The sequence below is a fragment of the Fringilla coelebs genome (assembly GCF_963513975.1).
Source record: "Fringilla coelebs genome assembly, chromosome: 2".
In the NCBI taxonomy this organism is placed as follows: domain Eukaryota; kingdom Metazoa; phylum Chordata; class Aves; order Passeriformes; family Fringillidae; genus Fringilla; species Fringilla coelebs.
In genome coordinates this window covers 70442968-70463803 of record NC_140029.1, presented here as the reverse complement: position 1 = coordinate 70463803, position 20836 = coordinate 70442968, and the positions used below count along the sequence as shown (strand labels likewise).

The following is a 20836-nucleotide window of genomic DNA, read 5'->3' as shown; positions in this document are numbered from 1 at the left end:
TGATGACTAAAGTTTTGTGACTGACTTTTGCAGCCAGTCAATACATTGCAAGTAGTTATGATATAGTTTTTAAATATTTTTAGTATTTTTATTACAATATCCAAATTGTCTGAAGTGATTTCCTTAAAAGCACTGAATGCTTGAGAGCCAGGTATTTAAAACCTTGTGTGATTCCCCTCTACCCCATTAACTGGAGTTTGTTTAGAACTTGAACAATGGGGTTTATTAGGCCGGTGCTTGGTGCCTGCTGTATAAAGGGAGCCTTGGTGACTAGTTCAAATGTATGTGTTTACAACAGTGACTGTTTGAAAAAGTCTCCATTATCTTATTAAGAGCCCAAGTCTAAGGTTTTGTTTGTTCTGAACTAGCTGGCAAAACCAGCATTTCCTTCGTTTATCACTGACTTGGAGGACAGATATAATACAGTCTTGGTAAGTGAATAAAGAACAATTGCTTTCCTTTAAAAATATCACAATTCTAATTTGTCATATTTTGAAGTATTAAGTTATTTGGAACTATGTAAAAACTGCATGTTTGTGTTGTGTAAAACTGAATAATTTCTGTATAAGCATATACTATGTAGTTCTGTTAAGCAAGTTTATTGATTGTCTCTGGATATTGCCGATCGTGTTATGCTGGCAGCCCTCTAATAATGGGCAAGCCATATGGAGAAATATTCGAGATCAATAAAATACTAAACATAAGTTGATGATTGTGATTCTGAATAGCCTTACTTTTTATTTTGACAGTATTTTTGAAGCTAGTTAGTATGACAGAGCTATTTAATTTGCTTTTGATTGTTTGATGTTTAGAGCCATTCTACTTTTTGTTCAAAAAGTAAACATAGTCCTTGAATTTTTATGAACATTCTAGAGATAATTACCACTGTTTAGAAATTATTAAACTGCATTTCAATTTTAGATTTCAGGAAAGCTAAGATTACTGTTTAAAGACATTTTTATAGGGTACTTAAAATGAAATCAAAGGAACTAACTATTGCAGTAGATGGAACCTTGGTGAAGGTTCTGTCAACTGTAAAACCTTCTGGATTTACTGTCTGGTTATTGTAACTCCACATGCAGTAAGACAAGCAACCCTAAAGTGAATTTCCTATAAGAGATTTTTAGGTAAGTATTAATCTACAATGCACAAATAGGATTTGTGAAGCATGGAACAAAAGCTAGAGTTAGTAATAGACTAACACCCTTTCCCAAGAATAATGATGTCATGCTTATTTCATTTTTTTCTTCAAATACTTGTTATGCTTGTTAAAAAGAGGGTGGCATTCTGAAATTGAACTTCCTGGATGTTTTTCTTAAGTTGACTTTAGCCATTATCTAGAAAAGTGCTCCTCTCTAAACCTGAAATGATCAGTTTGGAAAAGTTCTTGCTTTCATTTTGGTGCTTCTGGTAAACAGTTCATAAAAACTTGTGTGACATAACTGATCAGAATCTGCTGTCAAGGACATGACAGGGTAATGCACTGAGGCGAAAATATATTTTGAAACTTTTGTTTGGAATTGTTCTGAGACTGTTGCCACTAATCCAGGCTAAAAGTTTCCTGTACTTGTCACTGGTCAGCCTTAAAGGATAGTGAAAAGCATTTACTTTGACATTTTAATTTATTTTTTCATACCTTCAATCCTCATGAAAACTGAACTCTTAAGAAAACTTTCTAACACTGACTTATTTCCATTTCATATTTTTAATTGTTCAGTCATACCTAGAGGAGGTCCATTAAGGTGAGAATAACTTCAGTTCACAGGCTGCAAGGGGTGAACTAACTGCTGTATTGAACAACTCTATAAATGTTTTAATTTAATTTTAATGCTGCTTTTTATGCATTTGCAAGAATTTTTTTCTTGAATGCCTTCCATTGGTTTAAGGTGAGTAAAGGCAAAAACTCTAGATTAGAAAGAAAGGTATAAGAGAGATTATGTGAATTGAAGATGACCCCAAACAGGGTGCTGCTGTTGAGTGCCATCTGTGGAGATTTACAGCAAGGGACACTGGACAGCAGACTTAATTAATTTTCTTTGATCAGCAGAAATAAATGTGCATAGAAAATTATTTTAAGCAAAGACTACCTGTAAGCCTAGTCTGCATAAATACAAGCTTTTTAATGAGTATGAGAAGAGTTTTACATCTCAAGTTAAAAGAAAACAATAAAGATAACTTCAGATAACTGTGGATATTAAATTCTGAAGACTTAAACGGTTGCTATTTTATTTTTGAGTGTCCTGCCTCCCATCTAGTTTTGTTACCTGTTGGGAAGCTGTATTTCTCTCCAGCTTCCTGTTTCCAGCTTTATCTTGACACCTCTGATACCTGATTATTATCTAGTTCAGTGGTGTTCATTGAAAAGCTCTATGTGTCTGGTCTTGCTGAATTTACTTTTAATGAAAATGTGTTGAGACAGTTTTCACCTTTCAGAGCCTCCTGCAGACGATCTCAGAAGCATGAATCATGTTCTGATGAGTTGAGTGGTAATGATAAGCATCATGTTACTGTGTTCTGAGACAGAATTATGGCTGCACAGACTCTATAATGTACCTGGGCTAAATTTGTATTTCAAACCTAAATTTTTCCTTCTGGGATTTATGCACCCATACTGCAATAATAAAACATTATAGTTGGTGCTAAAAAAAGTTGTTGCAGCAATGCAGAAGGACTACGTTTTGTGAGAAGACTAATGAATGTTTGTAGGTAGTACTGTGGTCTAAATTGTTTTCCAAATGTAATCTGCTTTACATTTTTTCCTGGAATAGTTATTGGAATTGTTCCTTGGTTGTATGCTCTTGCTGTCTTAGTTATTACTATTTGGATAAATATGTATTTTTCACTTCTTAGTGTGTCATGAGAGAATATATTATTCGCTTTTATTTTTGTGGTGAATTAGTGATCAGTATGATACATAAGTCACATTATAAAAGCATTTCCGTTTAAAAATATGTAACACACTTACATTTTGGTGCCTCATCCTTTTTTGTTTTTGAAGTCAAATAACTTCAAATGTAACTGATAAGCAGGATGCTTTTGTTTATATTTGCAAGCTTTTTTGATTCTTGCTCTGACAAGGTGTATGTAGTCTTTAAGAGTGATTTGCAGTAAAATAATAATTTTTTTAAACTTGTGCACACATTAGTTGAAGGCACTATACAAATATTTAAAGCAGCTAGAAAAAAAACCACTTTTGAGAAATCATGCCTATTAAAGACCAGAGTAAAAGCTGCGTCAGTCTTTAACCCTCTTACCTGTATATTTGGTAACTATGCATGATTTTCCCTCTTGTTGTAAGTAACACAAAAATTTCTGTCCTATTAAAAGAAACCTTTAAACATTAAGAAAATCTGTGGTTTGCCCGTAATGTTCATTTAGTAGTGGAGCTTTTGAAAGTACATCTTGGGGTGGTGGTACTCTGACAAGTCTTCACTATAATTAGAACTGTCTACTTTAATGGTGGTAGAGAAAAGTTTGCTTTTCCACCAGTTTACATCAATTCAACAGATTATATGAATTTCTTAGTAAAGAATTTTGTCAATATAATTAAATCCATGCCAGGATTTAAAGTTGTGGTAATTCATACCTCATCCCAGCATAGCTATGCTGCAAAATTGATGAGGAAATATTTGACTTAAATATGTCAGTTTTGCTGCTTCTGAACTCTTCAAGATTTTCATGCCTTCAGCATATCTACTCAGGAAATAAAATTTTTTAGTATGTTCGCCTGAAAAGTTTCCCTTAGCTATGGTTTAAAATGCCTGATATAGTGCCTGATTTATTGCATCTCTAAAATTTGTTAAAATAAAGAAATTTTTTTTGCAACGATCAGATGTGTTGCTCTAGAATAAGACACATTTCCATGCCAAATGTCACATCTAAGTTTTCTTGGGGTAGAAGAATACGTCTTGTTTCTCTCTGTCTTCTACTTTTCAACAAGTGAAATTCTGACCTCACCCAAACCCAGGTTTTCATGAGCAATCTCGATGGAAGGGTGTCTAGTCTGTTGAATGCATGTAATATCAATGTATAGTATTCTAAATTGCAAACTTGTAAGCATTACAAATGTTAGCAGTCTTCTTTTTTTCGTAAGGGGAAAAAACCCTCCACACAACAACAAATACCAGCCAACCACACACTTATTTTTAAGCTGTTGACTAAACTCCTATTCAGTTTTTTTTGTGGATATCAAACATTTAAAAATTGGTTCTGGCCTTCAGAAGCTGATATAGAAAAAACCACAAGTGTGGTCTGCCTGCCTACCAGTTCCCACTGGTTGTAATAAAAAAGGAAGAGTAGAGAGGGTATTTTGGTTAGCAGTTAACCCAATCCATGTAAAGGGGTATTGCAGCTTTATTGGCTACAAAACTTAAACAGCTTAACAGTTAAACTTAAAAGACGGTTTTTCTTTTTCATATTAAAGTCTGCTAGGATATTCCTGTTGACCATAACTCATGTTCAGGTGTATCACCTAACTGGGTGCAGTAATACACAGTAACAGAGTTGTATTCACAATTAAGGTACTGCTTAGCTGATTGTGCCTGTAAAGGGGCTCAATAACATATTGAAGTTTATATCTATGGCTTGGTGTTTCAAGTACTGGTTTATTCCAGCTTAATCAATTGTTGGGTGAAAGTAGCAATAAAGATACCAAGAACTTCTATTTTGGTTTTAATTTTTAAGGCAAAATAAAACAGAAATTGCTCCTTTTTCAGTAGACTGGCAGCCTAGCTGAGTGTTTAACCTCTTTTTCTAATGGTCTTTTTGCCATTAATTTAAAAAAAGAGTAAACCTTTCAAAAGTTAGCATTGAAATTTAAAATTGTGTCTCACATAATTTTGGTAGTCTAGTAAGTAGTACAAGAAAAGTGTGAGTTTGTATAGCTTTTTAAAATTTTCTGTTTGAGAATGTAATATTTTTTTTGTATGTGCAGATACAATCAACTCATCATCAACAGATGAGCCCTAGCTATGCTAGTGTGATAGCTTTTATCTATAGTAGTTTAAGGTAATGCTGCTTCATTTAGCCTGTGATGGAGAAGGCTTAAGATGACTTCTATTTGGTTTGATAGTAGAAGCACATAGACAGCATTACCATAGCTGTCTATGAGACTCTTCACTGTACTTTGAAACAATGGCCTGCTCATGTTTGTATGCTAGAAGTTAGTTTGGTATGTTTTGGTATTAAAAAGGGCTTGGAAATCTAAAATTCAAAGCCTGCTAGACGTAAATGCATTTTAAGGAACAGAAATGTAATTTGGGACCTGAGTGATCCTAAAAAAATAAGTTGCAGATCTTCAGTAGAAGAATACTTTGTGTAGTTTGATTTGTCACCTTATCTAGACTTAAATACTGCATGAAAGTCATTATAGTTTGAATGCTTGTAGATATTTTCTTGCTTAAATTTATTCCTCTAGGATAGCCATGGAACATCTTACACTAGAGGTCAGTTTAATCCTGAATTTAAAAAGGGAAGCGTGATATTGCCCACTGTCCTTGAAAAAGGAGGAGCTAGGGGCAAAGACACTGTTACAGCAAATGGTAGGAAGAAAATATAGTTGCTGAACACATTCCCAAGGTACTTGTTGAATGAATGAGAACCAAGTAATTAAACTGACTTGAGGAATACTTTTTAGCATGGGCTAGTGAAGCTAATCATCATTAGTAGTGCTCTCTTGTGAAGATGCTACTTAGGAAGGACTTTCTGGGGTGTCTCTCTTTTGTTTCAAGTGTAATATTTTTCAGACTTCAGGGGTTTATCTTTCCTAATAATTGTGCCAGCCAGAAGGCTCCTATCATTAATTGCTGGCAGCAGCTTGGTTCTGCAGGGCAAGGGTTATACTTATTAGCTATGGTTGAAAATGCTTGCCCTTCTCACCCTGGGGGAAACTAAGCTGTTGCTAGCAATTAAAGGTAGTTAGCTGTTCCCTGCCTCATGTAAACATTTGCAGCCAGTAATTACTACATCTGAACAGTTTTTTTACCTCATAGACTGTAGGGAATGCAAAAAACCAATTGTTTTTGTAAACATCCAAGAGAAATTGTCCCCAAGCAGAAAAGTTTAGCTAATTTGGTTAATTAGTCCAGATTGTCATGCCCTCTGTGTTTTAGGTAAATATATTTACGTCCTTTTATATTTATTTTTAAATATACATATATGTTCAGAAACGATCAGTGGTTGAGGAGTTCTTGCTCATTTTGAGGTGACCCGTTTGTGTTGCTTTATTTCTTGCTCTGTGTAGAGGTCAGGGATATAGCAAGGTTGATACGCTTACTGAAACTTCTTGATCTATTTGCTTTCCTTTCTGTTGAGTCTCTCCTCTTGGCAGATACTGTTTTCTGATTACCTTTAAATTCAGATTGCATTTCTAAATCAGATCCAAGTTTGCTCATTGAGAACAAGTGTTATTTAGAATTACTTTGGTGCACATAGACTAAAATTTATTTCCAAATGTTAATATTGTCTATTCCATCTTCTAATGTCTGTTTAAATAATGATATCTTGACCTAGTAATCCCCTAATGTTTTATGGTAAGTAATGAAAGGAAAAGTTTGATTTAGACTCATCTAGCACTTAATTTTATTTTTCATTACAAGTAAGTTAAGAACTACTACTACTGGAACATGAATTCATATTGTCTCTATATGATCTTTCATAAAGCCTAGAATACAGTTTCTTCCCGTTGTCTGGAATCTGAATCCTGTTGTGACCAAAATACTCTTCTTCCAGAACAGCTTATTTCCTCTTTTGTTTTGGTTCTCCTTTTCAAAATATTTGTAGACAACCAGTTACTATGGAAGATTAGAAGAACCCTTTGTGAATAGAAGTATGTTTGGGCCCTGGTTTGTAGTCCAATAGTCTGAGGCAGACTGTGCCCCTGCACTTGGTAGAGCATAGAGGGGGAGAGAGAGAGGGGAAAGCTTCCAGGGAAACTGTTACCCTTCATTATATTGTTTCCAGTAGCTGACCTAAGAAAAATACATTCTGTATTCAAACCCTGCCCTTAAGTCCAATCTTGTTTGAATGTCCAGCATCTCAGTTCTAATGGCTTTGCAGGTTAGGATTTTAGTAGTCTTTCTGATTTACTGAGATAAGTTGCCCAACAGTTGAGTGTTTCTCCAGATAAACAACCAGTATTTAGATTTACCATGATCAGGTGTGTGTTTGAACTGCAGGAGGACTTTGTGCTACCCATCGCAGATTTCCAATTGGTATGCGTAAATTCAGTCTTGTTTATTATTACTAAGTTTGGTTAACTCCTCTATGGAGTTTATTGCCTTTGTAGTTCACAGTCCATGTTGATATCCTTGGGTGTTTTTTATTGTTTTGTTTGTGTGTTTTTTGGAGGGGTTGCTTTGTTTGGGTTTTTTGAGCAAATGAGGTACTGTTGACTTAACTGAGTTTTAATTCTTTCCAAAGCTTTCAGCCTAAAAGGTTCCAGGGAAGTAGAGGAGAGAATCTATTCAGGTTTTGTTTTTTGCAGCCATTTTATGGTAGTTTTGTCCTGTGTTTTAAAAATTGTTTCTGTGTGAGTGGGAAATGCTCTCCAGTTAGATTCTTGCCTTGTTTCCTGAGGTATGATTTGTAAAGTGTGTATGAAGGTACATGTTGCTAAGATTTCTAAGGTGCTAGGTGAAGTAGATACCTGAATAAAGGTAAGTTAAGCTTTGATTACTTAGAGTGATCTATATTGAGATGATAGTTGCACTGTCACATAAAAATGCCCAAACAAAACCCCAGCAAAAGAAAACCAGCCAACCTCTGCAATTTGCTCCGATTATTGATATAATTGGCGTAAAAGACACTGGTCTAAATATGCATAGATGCTAAAATATTTCTTTTGATGATATTTACTATCTAGGTAGATACACATAGGTTTGAAAGCACAGAGAAATCTTGAAAACTTCTGTACGTTGCCTGTTTGAAAGTATTTAACAGATTTTCTTTTTTGCAGTGTGCCTTTTGAATTTAATGTTCATATCATTCTTGTTAAATAGTTCCATTTGTAGAGATCATTGCCAATGTAGTAGAAATGTTACTGATAATGAGGTGCAAGTAATTCCTGCATGTTAACTTCCTCAAATGTGTTTTATTTTCTCAATTTTATGACAGTTCCCAATGCATAGTAATTGTCATAGTAATTCTTGTCTGTTTTCACTTAAGACAGTAGCTGAAGTTATTTTTTTTAAGCACTAACCCAAGCAGAAATGTTTTCCTCAGAGTTCTGCTGCAATTTGCTACTCAGTTTTACCTGATTTTTTAAAAGCAAATTTTCAGGAGACGAGTCATGGCAAATTTGAATTTAAAATTTGTTTGGTAGAAATTCTAAAGGAGATGTTCATTATTATGATGGGATTGAAGGTATTTATTTTGAAAACATGGATTTTCTTTTTTTTAAACAATTTCTCATTTGGACAGAATTTCCAAATTTATGTGCATTATTTCAGTGGCTGACTTGTAATGGATGGTTTTGCTTACAAATAATTAGTAGTCTCTGAAGTTTATTTTCTTTTTAATTTTTTTAAAGCATTATTTCTTGTAACCAAATAGTCAGGATTGAAAGGAAACAGTCTCAGTTAAATTTTACTTGCAAATTGTTTCCTATTCCACCAATCCAAAATCATATCACAATGCAATACCTATTTTAGTGTAGCTTTAGATGAGGGTTGTTAGGAGTGGCCTGGTTTCTCTCCTTCTTTTTCATAGCCCAGGAAGTATCGGCTGGGAATGCTGGATGAGAGGATAGTTCCGGTGGGATCAAAAGCAAGAAAATCAAAGAACCCTATTGGCTGTCTGGCTGACAGGTGTAAAACAGGAGTACCCATCAATATGGTTTGGTGGAACAGAGTCACAGAAAACAATTTACAGGTAAAATTGTTTTTTACTAGTAATTTTTTCAGTATTTTGGATGTTTATTTTCAATTCTGGAAAATGTTAGAAAGAGTTACTTCAAGTATGAGTTAAGGTCAAATATTTATTTCACATAATAGACCCAGTGGTCCTCTAAGAGAGTGATTTGGAGATACTTAATTAGCTCCACCCATTGCTGAGCTATGTACTTTACTTGATTTTGGTATAATCTGAGGAGAAGGAGCAAAAGTAATCATTTAATGTATTCTAAAAGCAAACAACCACAACCTTTAATTCTCATCCAAGGAAGATTTTTACTGGTAAAATTAGTGATTATTGTTAAAATGATTGACACAATGCAAATGGATGACCTCAGTACAGAATTTGAAGACATTGGCATCATGATCAGGAAGTATAAATTTTTAATTTTTATGTTGGGATAGTTTATACTTCTCAACTTGTTTTGAGAAGTGTATGCTACTCTTAACCATTATTTAACTTTATGCCTGAATCTTCTTCAGCTCTGTAAGAGGGGGTGGTACAGGTGGATTTGAATAACTCTCTACCAAAGTAGTAGGTAATCCTTGGGATGAAAATGAAGAATAATTTTAGCCTAGGATGAATCTGCTTCATGTCCCTTAAAGTGGAATTTAGATGGAAATTATTACAGTGGTGGGAGCTGTACCACTGCTGCTAATACTGTTTTCACTTGTGTAGTGCTTTTGATTCCTCAGAGATTGCTATTTTAGTCTTCCTATGACGGTTATGTTATTTTTAGTGTTTTCTAAGTGAATGAAGTGGGTAAATTGATAACAGACTTGTAATTAGAACTTGTGGCACTTTAGGATTTTCTTTCAGTTCACTGAATTTCTGCCATGTAAGGGCCAACATGATGCTTGTACAAGCTCCTTTCCACAGTGATACTAGTTTTGCATTATTTGATGTTTGGACATCTCTGTGTTACTGAAATGAACAGTTGTGGGCAGCATGATGTAGGCAGCATCATGCTATGTTGTCTAGGGACATCTGGACCTGTCTTGGCCCTTTTTGCTGCTGGGGAAGCAGCATAGTCCCTGAGGGAGAAAAGATGAAGCTTTAAGGAAACATTGGTAGAAGGACCAGGTAAGCTTGAAGGACAGTGGTGAGACCCTGTGAAGCAGCACTGTTTTGAAGGGAAAGAAGATTGACAAACTGAATTTATTGTGTGTATCTTAGAGTGAATGTAAGTTGTAATTAAAGATAGTTGTTTTGAGAAGAGAGAAGCAGAAAATTGGTCTTTAGTTTTCAGATGGATATTAATGGGCAAAAAAAGTCTTGTTTGCACTCCTGTCCTCTGTTGTTTTCTTGCTGTACAGTGACGCAACAAGCTTTGTTGTTAATCTACTCCATTTAGATTAGATGCAAAAGGACTTAATGCTTTTGGAGGCTGGAGAGACAGTGGCCTGAAACTTGAAGCTTTTTGCCAGGAGCAGTTGTCTTCACAGTGCCCATGCACTCTGAAATACTGTTCAAAGTGTGGCACAGGGAAGGAAGCTCAAGGTCCCCATGCTTTCTGAGGTTGGCAGTGTTTGGGTCTGGCTTCAGGGCACATTGCTTTTGAAGGATACAGTTCCAGGCTCCTTTATTGCACCAGAATTCTGGCTACATAATGGATTTAAAGTATGTGTGGCTGAAGATTTTGTATTACATGATACAGTTGTGTTGCTTCCCATGGAGATGTGGGCATTAACAAAGCATGTATAAGCACATGTGGTGGAAATATGAACAGAAGGATGTGCTAACCATAATAAATAAGAACTGGAGGAGAAACAGGAGGGATTGAAGAGCAACTGTGGAGTCTGGCAAGACTGAAGAAGGAAAGGTGTTAAAACTTGCATTGTAAAACAATTTAACTGTTATTCCTGCATGGCTATGAATTTATATTCCCAATCTGTTTAAAAACAGTGTAACACTTAAATGATTAAAAGTGAAGTCTGCAGAGTGAATTGGACTCTGCATTAAAAAAGAAGAAAAAACCCAAATCAAAGTTTGTTTTATAGTGATGTATCCTACCTTATATTAGGAAATGTCCTGAGCTACTATACTACCACATGATATATATTATAATAGCAAATGTAATCCTCCTTAGAATAGTAGGAATTTATACATTTTAGTTATACAGATTAGTTCTTATGCACCATCAAAACCTGATTTTTTGTTTCTTGAGCAAAAAATAGTAATAGAAATGAAGTTTTTCAAGTATGTTACATTAGGAGCATAGACCTAAAATTTTACATGTTTTTGCAGTACTTTGAAGGATTTTTGCTAAAGAAATATGAAAATATTCCAAATCTAATTTTAAAGTTTACTTTTTAGTGAGATCTACTTGCCAGTTGTAACAAGATTTCGCTTATAGTTTTGTCTGAGCCTGTGGTCTGGTTTATAAACCAATAAATCTTTAGCCAAGTAATTTTACCCAGTTTTAATTAAATTGACTCTTAATTCTTTTGTGAGAGCAGTAGAGTAACATAAATAATAATGTTGGCAAATTTAAATTTATTAGAGCCTATTGTTGGAGTGATGTGGTGACTTGTCAGAGTAATTATAATAATGTAGCATGTTACACAGATTCAATGGTGGGATAGAAAGATATGCTTTGAAGTCCTTGGCAACCTCCCATGTCTTCTGGGTTGCTCTGACATCACAAAATGCATCCTTTCCTGAAGTCATGGCTCACAAGGAATCCTTGGAGGAATTGCAACAATGCCCTCCTCATATAGAGCCTCTGCCCATTAAAAAAAGCAAAGTCGATCTCCTCATATAGAGCCTCTGCCCATTAAAAAAAACAACAAAGAAACCCCAAAACCCAACAACAGCAACAAAATAACATGTTAAGCTCAAGAAAGACTTCTGCATGTTTCTGTATTCTTAAGAGATACTATGAAAACTGTGACAAAAATAGACTGGCAAAGGAGTGCCCTGCTTTATAGCATAGTTGTGGGTTAGTGGTGGTTTTCTGTAACCATTACACGATTATGTAATTTGGGATGTCAGAACAGATCAGCATAAATTTGGAAGTGAAGGAGAACATAAAAAGAGACCAAAGAGGCTTGTATCCAGTTTCTAGCATGGTAAGTACATTAGCACATCCTTCTGAAATCAAATGAGATTGGCCTACTTCTTGAGTTAGGTAGCTGCCTTTGGGCTTTGGTTGAATGAGGAACCAGAACCAAGCTAATGAAGTACTATTACGGCCTCTGAAGCTGATGTTGTGTCTCTGCTGCTGCTGTACAGCTGTGTTGAGAGATGCTGAATGAGAAATGAGAGAGAGAGAGAAGTGGTTTCCAGTGTTCCTGTGGGATCCCTGCATGACTTTCCAAAGGCTTCATAACTTGTACCTCCCTGTATTCCAGCTCACTTCTGTACTTAAAGGCACTTTGAGGATTCATTTATTAATTAGTACAGCATTGGGGCCTTACAAGTTTATCACTGGGGAGCATAAAGACAAATCATGTGTATCAAAGTCTATAGTTGATGAAACAGGAATTTTGATTTTGTTTCTGGATTACAGAAATCTGTTGTGTGCAACTCCTTAATATACAGTAATGCCACATGCTGCTGTGTAGTCCTTCCAGTGATGGTCTTCAGCTTAGATCCTTGGCTTGCTCTTTGCTTTCATCTGTACATTCTTTAAAGGACCCTTGAATTATTCTGGAGTGCGGTTTTTTTTTTGTGATACTCACAGAATATTTTTTTTCCTCCCCTCCATGCTACATTTTAATTTTATTTCCTTTTAATACCTGTAAAAGCATGAAACTCACCAGACAAATTCTGAGCTGACTGGTGACACAAATGAGTCATTTAGTAGTCCTGGCCTCCTTTTGTACTTTTTTTGGTTCCATCCTTAGTAATTGCATCGTGGCTAAAATCAGCCTTCATTTGGACTGTATTTTATAAATTTTTTTTCATTGTGATGTACAGAAGTGTAGGAATTGTTTTTGTAAGTGGAGCTGGATGGATTCAGTTTTGTGGTCTGTCTTTGGAAGTTTCTTTGCAAAGCTGACTGAAAAGAGGCATGGACATAAAGAATCTCAGAATAGGGTATTTAGATGAAATTTCTTCATGGAATCATTCTGAGGATGCATGATAAAGAAATTTGGGTAGTAATTAGGGAAGTTGCTTTACTGCTTTAGTTTGACAGCATCTATTAATATATTGGAGGAAGGTGGATGGCATTTCAGTTGGCAGGGTTGAGAGGAAAAGGGAATGATGGCAATTTTAGCAAAGGTATCAGTTAGAAGTCACCTTAGGTGGTTTGCTAGAAATACATAACGTAGCTGACACAGCTGTACTTCCTTCTCTTTTATGCTGTTAATTGAAGACATGTTGATTAGCATTTTGAAATTTTGTGTGTGCCTTTTTATGGGGCATGTGCATTTGAAACTGAAATTAGACTTATTTAACATGGTACAGACAATGCTGGTAGGCTTTTTTTATTGTTTTTGGTTTAGAAGTACATTTGCTACTTTTTAACATCCCAGTATTGCATAATCATTATATGATTCATGCGTGTCCATTCTTCTGGTTGCTCTTGAAAATTAATAACAGTTTTCAATACCCATTTTCTCTACATATTTTACCAATCCTGATTTATTCTGACTTAAAATTTTAAGCCTCATCTAGCATGAATAAGTTACTTTATTCTGAGATGAATAATTATTAGCAATTAAATTACATTTGTTTAGAAGCTGTACTTGTGCAACATTTAAACATAATGCAGAATGAAGAAAATGTTTTCACTAAGAAGATCTCTAGATTATTTTCATTCTTTAAAAGTTGAAATTTTTTTGTCATCTTGGGAAGTCTGGTAGGGCTCTAATGGAAAAACTGTAAGAATACTTGGTTGGGTTCTAAAGAATAATTACCATTTAAACAGATTTTCAAACTTACCATAGATCCAAATGTAAAGCTAAAACTGGAATTTATACTTTGTATTATGAGTTGACAGAGTGAAAGTAGGATATTTTTCAGGCCCTGAATATAATACTTTGAATCATTAGCCACTAAGAATGTGGCTTTTCTAATTTTGGCATATTTGCATGGCCATTGCTGTAAAAGGGTTATCTACAAAGATTCAAAACTAATTAAGATATTAAATATTAAAAAGCTAATAGTAATGGTATATTCCCTCACTTAGTTTGGTCACTTAATCTGGCCTCATTATTTTAATTATTTTCATGCAAGAAAACTGTTTTCAGAAAAATAAATATTTTACTTCAGATAAAATGTTTTCAAAAGCATAGAAGAACCTTTTTAAGAACTGCAGCTTCACATAGATGTAATGAATTTAAATGTGGATTGGGGCTTAAGCTTCAAATTGTCTGACAGTATTTGTTAGTTTTGACCGCCAATTACTAGAATTTGCTGTTTACTTTGATTAGTTTATTCTTGTTAGTGACTGTGGAACTTTAGTATTTTTCAGTATTTAGAAAACAACTTGAAGATGGAAGGGTCTTTTAAATTGTAACCAGAAGTTAAATCACTTTTTTTACCAGTGGGAAAAGTCTTGATTGCAGCTTCATGTTGGTAGCATCACAACATGAAGAGAAGTAAAACAGGCTTTCATAGTATAGGGTGTATCTTCCTAAATCAAAACTGTTTACTCATACACAACATTTTCATCAAAGTTATGTAAAAACAACTTCATCTTACTGAGCTTTGATGCTCATCCTGAATTGTGATATCAAAAAATGGAATGAAACTGAATTTCCATCAGACTTGACCCATTGCTGTTTGTAATTCTACAGCATAAACCAGATCAGCTCTAGCAGATTCCTGGGTTTGACTCTTTCACTTGGATAAATTAAAACACCTCCCAGTTTAAGTGGAGCTCTTTCTTAAAGTGAAGCTGCATTTAAAATTTTTGATGGTTATAGGTGACTTTTAGTAAGTAAGTACCTTTTTGCAAGTAAGTAACATTTTAGTAAGTGACTTTTAGATGGGAAAACTGGTCTATGAAAATTTGCAGAATGCAATTAGAAATAAGAAGCATCTCTGTGCTGTAGGAGTTTGAATCAGTAGGTGAAAATTATAAGATGGGATTTTGGGCACTCTCTCAGTTGCTGTAGGAAAGTCTGAGTTACCTTCCAGAAGGTGTCTTTTTCTCTGCTTGCATGCTTCTAGTGGCATGTCCCACCCTTGTTGCCTGGCTGACACAGTATTTAGATGTGATAGAGCTGTGGATGTGTCATTGCTACTTTTAGCAGTGGAAAAATGTAGGTCTTGTAGTACCTTGGAATTGTGTTCTTTTAGCAAGATGATGCAAATTCTGTCCCTTGCTCTCCCAGTTTTTTTGTTTGATGGCTGTTTAGCTCTATCACTGCTTGCAAAAGTTGTACTTTACCACCTTAGTAATTTTCTTCAGTTTCAGTGCAGATTTCGCTGAATGGTTGCATGCCAGTTTTTATCTAGAGGAGCACAATTCTTAGTTATTCATGTACCTAAATTCAGATAAATCGAGAATATTACCTTTTGAGTATAAATGAGTCAGTTATGTGTTTTCAGTCTGTATAATTCAATTTACCATTTGTTTTGCTATATTAGTGTATATCTTCACATGTTTTCCTGAAGTGTGATTAAAGAGTTTTAAAATTCATGTGAATGCTTTACCCATTTAAATGTTTTACTTCACAGTCTGCATATTGACTTGTAGCTGTTCCTTCAATATTCAGAAACATCTACATGTAAGGTGACAAATAAGGTGGTAGTTGATACCATAAAGTGGATGGTGGTTAAAATTTACTGTGTGATTAGAGTTAGAATATTTTTGCTATTTACTTTTAAACCTGGGCATCTTCTTTAATTTTACAACTTTGAGAACCTTCTTTTTCACTGCATTGAAATACATTAATACTATGATACTTGGCAGAAATGATCAGATAAAGGTATTAAAACCAGTTAACAGAAACTATTCTCAAATACTTTCTTCACTGTCTAAATTGATGTTCACACTTCACTTTTAATTTGGTGCTAACTTATTTCTCTGATGCCACTTTAGATTGGTAAAATCAATATTGATAATTTAACTAACAGTTGATATATTTGGTTCTTTTAAAACTGCCTGAAACCAAAGTAGTCCAATATAATTTTCTGTAAAAAAACATTATGGATTATCTTAACAGTATCCCTTGTCTGTTGGGAACTGTTGCTGTCTTCTTATTTTGCCTAACTTTTTTAGACACTTTTGAGAGGTATTGTGCAGATTACTTAATAAACTAAATCCTGTGATTCAATAATCTTCAAGATTTTCAGTGCATTCATGTAATAATTAATTTTATTTCTTGGCTTAATGTAGTTTTTGTTCCACTTGTGTCATTTGTAATTGTCTGTCTAATGATAAGCTTTTTGCCTTTTGAGCTCTAACTGGGATTTTCTTTTTCTAACCCTCCCTGCCCCAAATCAAACCAAAACCTCACCTCAAAGCAAACACCATGATCACAAAATATGAAACTGTCTGCGCTGATTTTAATAGAAATTAAAAATTGCTTGTGTGTTTGCTTTATGTACTAACAAATACTGGATGTTTGAGCATCACTCTGCTTCTGTTTTTTCCATGGCATCAAATTAGACTTTATTATTAAGGGTGCTAGATAAATAAAAGAAGTAATTAAAGCAGAAGTTACCTTCACAAAAAACCTGAACATACAGATCTATATGAAATAGAGGCAGGGATGACTTTTCTAGTAGGAATCATTTTTACTCATTTAATTTGAAATTGCTAGTTAGTTTGAGACAAAATTGCTGAAGTTATGGGAGAACAGTCTGTGCAGCTGTGGCAAAGCTTTCTCGGTGTCAAGTCTGTTCTCCAACTTGTAATGTAATGCTTATGGAAAGCCTTTTGCAGAATGTTGTATGAATTTGCAGACTAGCTGCTCATATGGAAAGTTTGCTTCTAGCACTTCAGACATAAGCTAAAAACACGTCTAAATTTGTTCATGCAGACCAGTTTCCAGTATTCTTTGTTCTCTTCAGCAAGCTGTATGTACTGTAAAAATACCCTCTGTACTAGTAGGCCTGTCTAGAAAGTATTTTCTACCAAATAAATCCCTTCTCATTTGAAATAAACATTTAATTTATTATTTTTTTTTAAACAGACACCAAATCCTTCTGCAAGTGAGTTCATTCCTAAAGGAGGATCAACCTCCAGGCTGAGTAATGTATCCCAGTCAAGTATGTCTGCCTTCTCTCAAGCCTTGTTCTCTCACCCCTCCATGGGAAGTCCTGCTACTGCTGGGTTAGCACCAGGTAAGTTGAGAGTAACGGTTTCTAGTACAGTGGCTTGTTTTGTCAAATGTAACCCTACACACATATATAGTTACCAGATTTATCAGGTATAAATGTAGCTACCTCCTACTTCAGCTCTTAATTTTAAGGCAATCATTAAAAAGCAGAGGAACTTTGGATTTATATTCCAGTAGTATGGAAATCACACTGCAGGCTGTGGAATCTGCTCAGCCACAGCAGCATTGAAATTAACAGCTTTCTCTGCTCTTTTTGGGGAAAAGGGTTGCTGATTATCACATACTGTGTCCTGAGTGGTTCTTGCCAGAGCAGTACCTGGAGAGGATTTAAACTACCCATAGTCTAGAAATGCATTGTAGTCTACAATGCATATGATCTTGGTTTACTACACACCAATGTGCTCTTTTTATATGTTTCTAGACTGTGTGATGTAGAAGTATTTTTTCAATATTAATGAGTGCATATGGGGTCTTAAAAATCTGGATTAAAAACACAAAGTAGAAGACAAGCTAATTCTATAATACTGTGCCTTGCAAAATAGTGTTAGGTTTTATTGTATCTGTCACATGTAATCTCACTTTTAAGACTTCTAATTTATAGTTATTTCCCAGGTTTAAAACTCTTACTGAAATGTGTTCCATGCAGTCATGTAATAGAGTGACAGATTTTTTTTTACACATTTGAAAAGTTCAAGCCCTTCATGCATCCTTTAGTCGTCTGATCTTAAGATGTTAACTTAATTCTAATAATATCGTTTAAATAAAATGAAAATATTTTTAGTATATAGCTATCAGCAAATCTGGATATTCACACTGCAGATTCTTTAATGAGTTTGTGTATGTACTTAAACCTTTAGCAGTCTCTTGTAGCTACCGAGAGCCATTGGGTAATTGCCAAAAGGTGGATGGACAAATGCTACAAATGAGTTTTTAAACGTCTGTTGGCAATTACCGTTTATTAAAATGAATTTCAGCCTTTTTTGGTGCCAGTGTCAATGTGAAAGAAGCCAGCATTTAGCTTGCATGTAAAAACATAGCAGAGCAGGCTAGGACAGATTGATACTTCTGCTGACCAAATGAACATGTTGTGGTGCTGTGTCTGCTTGATCCTGCTGTACCATCTTATTGGAAAACTGTTGTGTTTATATGCCTCTCAGCCTTGTCACCTGGATTGAAAAGTGTATAAAGGATTAAATAGAATACAGTAAAATGATCTACTTTTGGAAAGTGTCCAGTGGGGTCTCAGAGGGATCCTTCACAGTCCAATTTCTTTACTATCTGTAAGTAATACTTGAAAGGATAAGTAACACTGATGAAAGAAGTTCGCACAACAATTTCAGGTCCTAGAAATAAATATAGATACCAATGCTGCATACTTTCTAGCCTCAAATACTATTGTTTGTTTATGGACAAGAGGGATGGGGGAGTGTTCATAAGAGATAACTTCAGGCAGAGTTGGCTTGTTTCCCTGCTCTTCCTGTATAAATAAAATGAAAATATAGTTCAAAGTAGGGACCTTGGTTGGATTCTCTGAATTTTTCTAGAAGCGTTTCTTCTCTCACTGAGTGCAGAATTCTCTGAACCTAAGTGTCCTATGTAAATACTGCTCACAGACATTTATTTTTATTTAAATGTCAACATTAAATAAATCTGTCAACAGGATTTATCCACAAAAATTCCTGTTACCTCAAGCTCAGCTAAGAGTTGCTCTTTCTAAAAATTTAGGGTCTTAAATAAGAAAGCCGTATCTTTGTGTGGGGAAACTTCATAAAAAAAATACTGAAATACATTCTGAAGTTGTCATGAAAAAATGGTTGAGATATGTTAGGTTTCAATAAGTGAAAACAAATTCAAATAAAAGCCATGTAAGGAATTCATAAGAATTTTCCTTTGAATAAAGGTAAGTCAGCCATGTAAAGAATTCATAAGAATTTTCCTTTGAATAAAGATAAGTCTCCTTCTAGTTAAAGGGTGAATACTCTCCAGTAGAATAACTTTGCGGATTTAAGTATTTATGTGAGATTAAGATTGCTTATTGTAATTTACAGGGTACTGGAGGAAATCAAAATTTCATGAGAAATAAGGAAATATAGTAGGAGTATTTAAGACTTCCATAGTTTTATTCACCCATAACAAGTAGGTAAATTATGAAAACAGTCCTTTTATTTCCTTCCTGATGATGAAAAAATGTAAGTTCTTTCACATATCTAATTTCTGAGATTTCCCTAAAGGTAGGTGCAAATCAAAACCACTTTTGACATCTAGTATTTCTGTCCTTGGAAAATATTTCTTCTGCCTGTCTTGTCAACAGTACTGCTGAAATACTGAAAAATATGACAGGGGAAACATAAAATGCTTTAGTGGGTAACTTGTTGGATCCATGCCTAACATGTCAATTAGGATGTAGCATAGAAGAAGGTTACTCCACATTCACATGTTTACTTATGTAAGTGCTTACTAGGGTTATCTCAACACGGAGTCATGTTCATCTTGGTCGCCTTTAATAGAGTATGGAAATAGAGTGATATGAAGTGCAACTTACACAAGTGGTGGGAGAAAATTGTTTCACTGAATAGTTGTAAGCAGATCTCATTTACCATTTCCAAATTCTTTTTCCGTAGACTCACCTGAATACTACCTTATTGCTCCTCCCTTTCCTTGCCAGCAAACACACCCTGTTTTCATTTGTGTGAGAAATCTAGTAAGAAGTTGACAATCTTCAAATAGCACTTCTGCTTACAAGTTTATCTTACCCAGTCCTGTGTAGCTGTATTAGAGTATTAATGTCATTAAAATGTGCAACACAGTGTATGAAAGAAATGCATGAATGTCATCAAAGTGATAAGACATCATTGCTGTGTTGAACTTGAGAGAGAACAAATGTATAGTCCCCAGTAGTGAAAAATGTTGAGGTTGTACCTAAAGAATGATGCCTTTGTCACTGACGGAAGCGACAGCAAGTTGCTGTTGCTTTTATATTTAGTCCAAGTCAGGTTCTGAACTTACGCAGAATGTAGGAGATCCCATTTCTGCTGCCAGTCTGAACTGCAGGCTTAGGAGCCAGGAGTGCAAAGGTGTGCTCGTGTCCAGTTGACACATCTCTATTGTGATGAGCTGCAGGATTGTAGTTCTCAGAGCCCACAGCCTCAGCTGGTGATGGAGCACTTTCAGCTGAGGTTGTTTGTGTGGCTGAAGGCCCCAAGAGCTTGTTCCAACCTCCTGGATCAAATATGGTGGAGGAGGTTCTGCAGCCATTCCAGAATAATGTAAGAACAGAAGAAGGCAAAGAAGAGTCTAAAATTATCTTATTTTCCCAATTGAAACAGAAGAGGAAGAATTGATGATACAAATTGTTTAGGGAATGAAGCAGATTTAATTAACTTGAAAATACACAGCTACAAGGCTAATTACCTGACAGAAAGATTACAAAAAAAAAAATAGTTAATGACTTCAAGGATGCTCCCTAAAGTTCTTGAAATAATCTGATGTTACAATTTACTTTGCTTTGTCATTCTTCGAAATTTACTTAGTAGTCTGGGGTATCTCTAAAGTACAGAACACTAAAGTGATAAAATGTTAACTGTTTAATTTTTCACCTCTGAATGTGTTACAAGCATTAGAGACATAGGGACATGGTTATAAACCGGTAAATTTGTAGGTAAAACTTGAAGGTTTTTTTAAACCTTTAATGTTGTAGGTCAGCTGAT

General features: G+C 35.0%; 1 protein-coding gene across 4 annotated transcripts in view; it reads left to right on the top strand.

Moving 5' to 3' along the window:
* The window catches only part of PAN3 (poly(A) specific ribonuclease subunit PAN3), a 79119-nt gene that overhangs the window by 26035 nt on the left and 32248 nt on the right, over positions 1–20836 (top strand). For 3 of the 4 annotated variants that reach the window (XR_014615965.1, XM_084200906.1, XM_084200905.1), the window contains exons 5-7: positions 369–431; positions 8707–8868; positions 16983–17133. Coding sequence is in view for 3 of the 4 variants with exons in the window: in XM_084200906.1 (XP_084057032.1) it covers positions 369–431; positions 8707–8868; positions 16983–17133 (376 nt within the window). In the remaining variant the exon portion in view is untranslated. The remainder of the gene's footprint in view (positions 1–368; positions 432–8706; positions 8869–16982; positions 17134–20836) is intronic. The other variant, XM_084200907.1, reaches the window with a different exon arrangement.